This window comes from Parambassis ranga, chromosome 19, assembly GCF_900634625.1.
Source record: "Parambassis ranga chromosome 19, fParRan2.1, whole genome shotgun sequence".
In the NCBI taxonomy this organism is placed as follows: domain Eukaryota; kingdom Metazoa; phylum Chordata; class Actinopteri; family Ambassidae; genus Parambassis; species Parambassis ranga.
Window position 1 is genome coordinate 23,405,634 of NC_041039.1, and position 6,290 is coordinate 23,411,923.

The 6,290-nt window shown below is 44.7% G+C and overlaps 1 protein-coding gene across 1 annotated transcript; it reads left to right on the plus strand.

Annotated features, from left to right (window-relative positions):
* Window positions 1-1,529: 1,529 nt before the first annotated feature.
* znf276 (zinc finger protein 276) lies at window positions 1,530-6,277 on the plus strand. The gene is made up of 12 exons (XM_028431587.1): window positions 1,530-1,647; window positions 2,079-2,376; window positions 2,568-2,886; window positions 2,975-3,021; window positions 3,107-3,520; window positions 3,685-3,757; window positions 3,931-4,014; window positions 4,209-4,328; window positions 4,418-4,493; window positions 4,585-4,702; window positions 5,009-5,108; window positions 5,235-6,277. The coding sequence occupies exons 2-12, from the start codon at window positions 2,133-2,135 to the stop codon at window positions 5,503-5,505; spliced, it is 1,866 nt and encodes a 621-aa protein (XP_028287388.1). The 5' UTR covers window positions 1,530-1,647; window positions 2,079-2,132; the 3' UTR covers window positions 5,506-6,277.
* The last annotated feature ends 13 nt before the right edge of the window (window positions 6,278-6,290 follow it).

A 6,290-nucleotide genomic window follows, 5' to 3' on the forward strand; every position in this document is an offset into this window, starting at 1 on the left:
ACCAGTTCTATTCAAAGAGACATGTGACATCCGTCACACTTTGACTTCATGGGTCAGAGCAGCAGTGGAATTTCTAAAGTATTTTTGTTCAGACTGTGTGGATTTCCAGGCCTCCTCTACAGGCCGGCAAACTAAAGGAAAAAGAAACAAATCTGACAGGACTTAAAAAGTCTAAAAATATTAAAAAATAAATAACAGTATTATTATCAATTTAAGGATAACAGATGGTAATAATTTTCCTTTTATACTCAATTTCAAAAGTTTTTCTCAATTCAAGAGAATTCAGAAAAAAAGCTCAATTGTTATGATCCATTAATTACCGACATAAATGATTATTAATAGACCAATTAATATTATTATTAACCTGTTCTCAGCCGCCGCTCCGGTAGCACTGTGAAATTTTGTACAGGTGTGGTTGACAAGAAGTAGAAGACCTGTGTATAATTTCAACTGACAACTGTCAAGCATCTCTTTGTCAGGCTTTTTTAAATATATTATTTTTTATTATTTTCGAGCACCAAAAAAAGAAAAAAGATTAATATTTGAACAGAGGCAGTTTAAGATGTGCTCTACTCACACTTTATATAATATTTATTTTTTTTCAGAAACTAGAATGAATTATCTTTTAAAAGATGTCTCTCACAGGCAGATTGGCCTTACACTTCTCCTGTTATAATTAATATATAAATATATAAATAATATAAATATTTTTCTTTTGGGTATGCAAATTAGACAAGGATAGCAAAAAAATAGGTAGATGAGAAGGGGTTAATTATAATTAATTGTATTAGGTAGATAAATGACATTTTGGGGAGTTGATGGTTGACTGTTTCATTAAACCTTGCCCTGAACACCAGCAAGACCAAGGAGGTCATGGTGGACTTTAGAAGATCCAGGAGGATGGAACACGCCCCTCTCCTCATTCATGGGGAGGAGGTGGAGCGGGAGGACAACATCAAGTTGTCCACATCATGTCTGGCCTGTCTTGGTCCCTGTGCACGTCCCACCTGGTGAAGAAGGTCCAACAAAGGCTCTTCTGGACTGGATTTAAACCATGAATAAATTCATACCGGTCGGTTTAAAAACTTAATTAGCACTGTTAGTTTTGCTCTTTTTATTCTATTTTATATTTATTTAGGTATATTTTAAGCATGTCTCTTTTTTATTTCCTGTGTCCAACTGTGTACCTAAGTCAAGAGCTGCTGATCAAAAGTTCATTGTGCCTTGCATAGTGACAGTAAAGACTCTTGTATCTTAAAGTTTGGGCAGGGCTCACTGCACAGTATAAATAGTCATTATTCTTTAGCAGTGTTAAACCAGCTTTAAGTTCAGCTTTTCTTTTTTTTTTAAAGAATGTTTTTAATTAGCCTGAGTTTGTGTCGTCATGTGTACGCTTTTATTCGTATTCATGTATTGGTATTATCCACGTTCTGAAGGCTTTAGTGTTGCTCAGTGTGTTTCCTTCTGGCCGGCAGGGGGCGCTCTGTAAGTTTCCCCTTCCGTCTTTTTGTCAGGTACTTCCGGGTTCTAATGTTTACAACTGGGAGCAGCGCTGGAGCCACAGAGGCGGTTTGTTTGGCTGCTGGAACATATTTCATGGTTCGAAACAACATGTTCTCAGACTTTTAGCATTTTTCTACATTCACGGTGAGCTCTGCGCAAAAATTAATCACACGTAACGTTAACGTTAACTGAATTTTACCAGCAAGCGTAGCAATATCACTCAAGCTAGCAGCTAACGTCAGCTAGTTACATTTAGGGGTCCTGAGCAGAAAGCTGATGTGATGTTGAACATCTGTGGGACGTGTTTGTTTAAAGATATGTAAATTAAGACTGTATTGATCACAGCAATCACCAATGATCTGATCACCAATTCAGCCACCTTCCGCGGCTTCGGACATTACTGTACAAAATACAATTTCATCGACACCGACTACACAATTGATCTGTCTGCTCTTATCAGTATTTAGACTGAACATGTACTCACCGGTCTCTTTATGAGGTCCACCATGCTGGTTCCAGGTTGGACCCCTTTTGCCCCTTGTTCTCATCTGACATCCTGTTGCCTTCCTTCACAGGATCAGCTGTGACAGTGACAGTTCAACAGTGTGTGACAGTTCAACAACTAAACTATGAAGAAGAGAAGCAGACGCTCAAGGCTGTCTGAGACACAGCAGACTGGCAGGTCGCTGATGGCAGAGGTCTGTGAGGAGAAGAAGCCATCCGCAAACAGAGGAAGACCTCGGAAGAATGTCTCTATGTCAACAGACAGTTTCTATCACACAGATGTTACAACAGACAAAATCACGAACTTGGACATCAGGCTGACATCTCATGCTGACCACAAACATCCAGAGAGCAAAGCCAGAGCTTCAGGTGAGCAGCTCAGATGTGTGACACACAAAAGCCAAATCAAAAATGTCCAATTTACTGCCTAACAGGAAACAGTTTTATTATTCATCTATCAATCATGTTTTTGGTAAATTTCATAAAAGTTTTGCTGACGGCAGTGTGAGCTGCTTGAGATCACAAAGCAGGTGAAGTAAAGATCATGTTATGTCTCCCAGCAGGTAGACTGTCGACTGCTGTCTGTCGGCTCTGCCATGGGAAGTTCTCCCCTCGCAGCCTGCGACACGCCTTCAACTCGTGGCCTCAGGACTCTCTGGGTTTTGTAGATGATGAGTCAGAAGCTGCCGCCCAGTCGCCCCTTCTTTTCCACTCAGACTTCCAGCGACTGGTCGGGGTGCAGCTGGACCGTGACCCCCGGCTCTCCGAGTTTATCTGCAAGAAATGCCACGCCAAGTTCTACAAGTGCCACAGCATCCTGGTCAGGTTCCTGCAGAGAGTCAACCTCCCACCTGTCGGGAAGGAGAACCTCAAAGTTAGGTGAGAAAAAAAAGTACCCAAGTGTGAGTGGAAAAGAGGATTCTTTGGAGAAAATGTCTGAAAGTATCTGAAACTCTTTCTTTTCCAGGAAGAATGAAAAATGTGCAGAGTCCTCAGTGAACCACGTTTCAGCAGGTAGATAATGTTAGGGTTAGGGTCCTCCCTCTTTCTTACATCAGGCTGTGTCACTCTGTCAAAATGGTCTTGTGTTCTCTCTCAGCTCCGCTGTCCTTTACCTCAGACCAGAAGTGCCTCCACAGCTTGGTGTCCTGGGCTCATCACCATGGAGAGGCGTGCCGCTCCTGCCCCGACCTGAAAGAGGTGCTGGAGGGTCAGTGCTGGGGCTCTGTGAAGGCTGTGTGGGGCTGCATGGATGGTCACAGCTACATCATGGACACTCAGTGCACCGCTGCTTCCAGTCCGGGCCAAAGAGTGAGCTTCGGCAACACAGTGTTAGGGAGCGGCAATGGCCAGGAAGTGATGTCAGAGGAAGAGGAGCAGGATGACGAGGAAGATGAAGAGGAGCAGCCCGGCAGGAGTGGAAGGAACTCAGCAGGAAGAGTAAGCAGTCCACCAGCAGTCGCGGCACAGACACAGAGCTCAGTGTTGGAGGGCTGGCCCGGCAGCACAGAAGGTGAGATGATTTACAGTGCAGCAGGAGACAAACCGAGGTCGATCTGTACGAGTCAGCCTGCTTCAGATGACCTGAGCTTTGACCCCTTGACCTGCTTTAGTTTGTTATTCTGTCCGTCACTCACATGGTCCTCCTTTCTCCTCTGTGTTCTTCCGATTTTTCAGGTCACGATGAGGCGTTGTCCCCCCCTCAGACTCAGCAGGAGGACAGGCCAGGTGACAGCGACCTGTCAGACAGGTGAGTTCATGCACTGTGGGAGGAAATACTCAGATACTTATATACATATATAATGATATAAAGAGTAGAAACACAGACTCTGTAAAGGCTGATGCATTACTTGAATAAACGGCTTTAGCATTTAAAGTAAGAATGATGAAGCCCACAATTTATGTGTGTGTGTGTGTGTTCAGAGTCGTCTCTGAGGAGGAGTTTGAGGAGAGTAGAAAAGAAGGCCTGTCAGACGAGGAGATGTTTGAGCCGTATTCAGACAAGAGGTGAGCAATGACAGCCGCCGTGGAGAGTAAACCTTATTTATTTCTTATATCACTTGAGAATGACTACGACCTGGATGAATGAGAGCATCCACAGATATAGAGTAAACCTTACTTCACCTCAGACTCTGTCCTCTCAAAATCACTCTGACTTGTGTTTTTGACTGTCTGACTTGACCTTCCTCTCTCCTTCACAGGACTCGCAGGGTCAGCGTCCCCAGTAAGAGAAGACGTAGCCCGAAGACCCAGGAGGAGCCCAAAATTAGGAAGAAACCTGGACCCAAACCAGGCTGGAAGAACAAGTTCAAGCCTAAAGGGTGCGCACTGTTTCTTTAAGTCTTTCAGCACAAGGAGGAGCGAAGCAGATTCAGACATTAACAACGTATCTCTGTGTGTTTCTTTAAAGAGAGGAGCTCCCAAACATCTACAAGTGTCCATATCAGGGCTGCACGGCCGTCTACAGAGCGCCCGATGGTTTGAAGGTCAGAATTCACAGCGGCTGTTTAAAGACCCAAACAGCTTCCTGCTCCGCCTTTGTGTAAGTAACTGCTGTTCTTCTCTGGGCTTTGTTAGAAGCACATCAAGGAGCATCACGAGGAGGTGAGAGAGCGACCCTGTCCTCATCCCGGCTGCAACAAGGTGTTCATGATCGACCGCTACCTGCAGCGGCACGTCAAGCTCATCCACACAGGTCAGCTGTCAGTATTGTTATTCCTTCATGCTTGTGTACGAGTGGCCGAGTGACACCTAAACACAAGCACCCATGGCACCCTATAAACAACAAATTGTTGAAAAACAGACATGAGCAATCGAACAGGCACAACTGCATGAGTGACCATGTCACCCTTGTCAACCCAGTCATCTTTGAATGTGCACTAGTGCCTAAATTTAGACCTAAATGTATCCATCTGCACATGTAAGCAACCAACATATGCATGTCCACGTTTTTTTGTAATGCTCTAAATCACATGACTTTGTGCTCTCTGTGTGTTTCCAGAGGAGAGGAACTACATCTGTGATCAGTGCGGTCAAACCTTCAAACAGAGGAAACACCTGTCAGTTCACCAGATGAGGCATTCTGGGGCCAAACCACTGCAGTAAGTCCTGACCATGTCACCATTTTAAAATAGTCTGGACAGAAGAGGATGTTTGTTGTTGTGTTGATGTATGACAGTTTGAAAGCCAGGCGACTCATCATACATACACGTTTTTTTCCCCTGCAGGTGTGAGGTCTGCGGCTTCCAGTGTCGCCAGCGAGCATCGCTGAAATACCACATGACCAAACACAAGGCCGAGGCCGACCTGGAGTTCGAGTGCCTGATGTGCAGGAAGCGTTTCGAGAAGGCGCACAACCTGAACGTCCACATGTCCATGGTCCACCCGCTGACTCAGGCCGAGGCTCAGAAAGGCAGCAGCCAGCAGCAGCCGCCGTACTCAGACCTGCACACCATCACACTGACCGGGGAGGTGGTGCAGCAAGACCAGGACAGATGACAGCAGGAAGTCCATGTCCAGGTCTGCTGCAGAGGTATCTGAACTGAGGGGACAGGGACCAGTCCAGACCGCTGAGTGACCTTTGCTTTAAAGCTTTTGCGGCTTTATTTGAATACTAATGATCGCAGTTGGAACAAATGTTTGAGACCAGCACATCGTTTCCTGTAGCTGCTTCACAATAAAAGTTCACCAGGAAAGGGCTTTTATTGTGAAGCCGCAGCAGACAGAAATGTGAGGCTGATATAAAACTTAACCGCTGGTAGTGCCTCTGTTACAGATGGGATGTTTCCACTGCCTGTCCACTGTACAGTACGGTGGCCCCGAGAGCTCAAAACACTGCAGCTTAGTAAAACCACACCTGTCTGATGCTGGACCATCTGTACTTTTCTCAAGTTAAAATAAAAGCCTTTGATATGTAATTATAATTTATCCAACAGGTCAATTACATGTAGGCATCAAGTTACAGATGCTGATGTTTGTAGCAACACAAAAATACAGGTTTCAGGTGGACAACACAAGACGATTCATGATCTTTTGAATGATGAAGGGAAAAGTGTGGAGCTCTCTGGGCTACTGTACGATTAATGTTTTAATCTGTATAAATGCAGTCCTGCAGTGTAACACTCCTCTGATGCCTCTTCGTGTGTAAAGCACCTGTATGTGCTGCAGGATGAATTCCATGAACATGCAGTCTAGTTTTATTAGGTCACTGTTTTTATTAAGTTATTACAAATAATAAGTTCTCGAGGTTATGTCCGTATTGTAGCAGAGAAAGGGCTTCGGAT

What these genes read in the sequence shown, in the direction of transcription:
- znf276 (XM_028431587.1), top strand. Translation starts at nt 2,133, where the DNA reads ATGAAGAAGAGAAGCAGACGCTCAAGGCTGTCTGAGACACAGCAGACT. An exon ending in GAGCCGTATTCAGACAAGAG is followed by an intron (nt 4,015 to 4,208) that starts GTGAGCAATGAC and finishes TCTCCTTCACAG; the next exon opens with GACTCGCAGGGTCAGCGTCC. An exon ending in TCTGGGGCCAAACCACTGCA is followed by an intron (nt 5,109 to 5,234) that starts GTAAGTCCTGAC and finishes TTTCCCCTGCAG; the next exon opens with GTGTGAGGTCTGCGGCTTCC.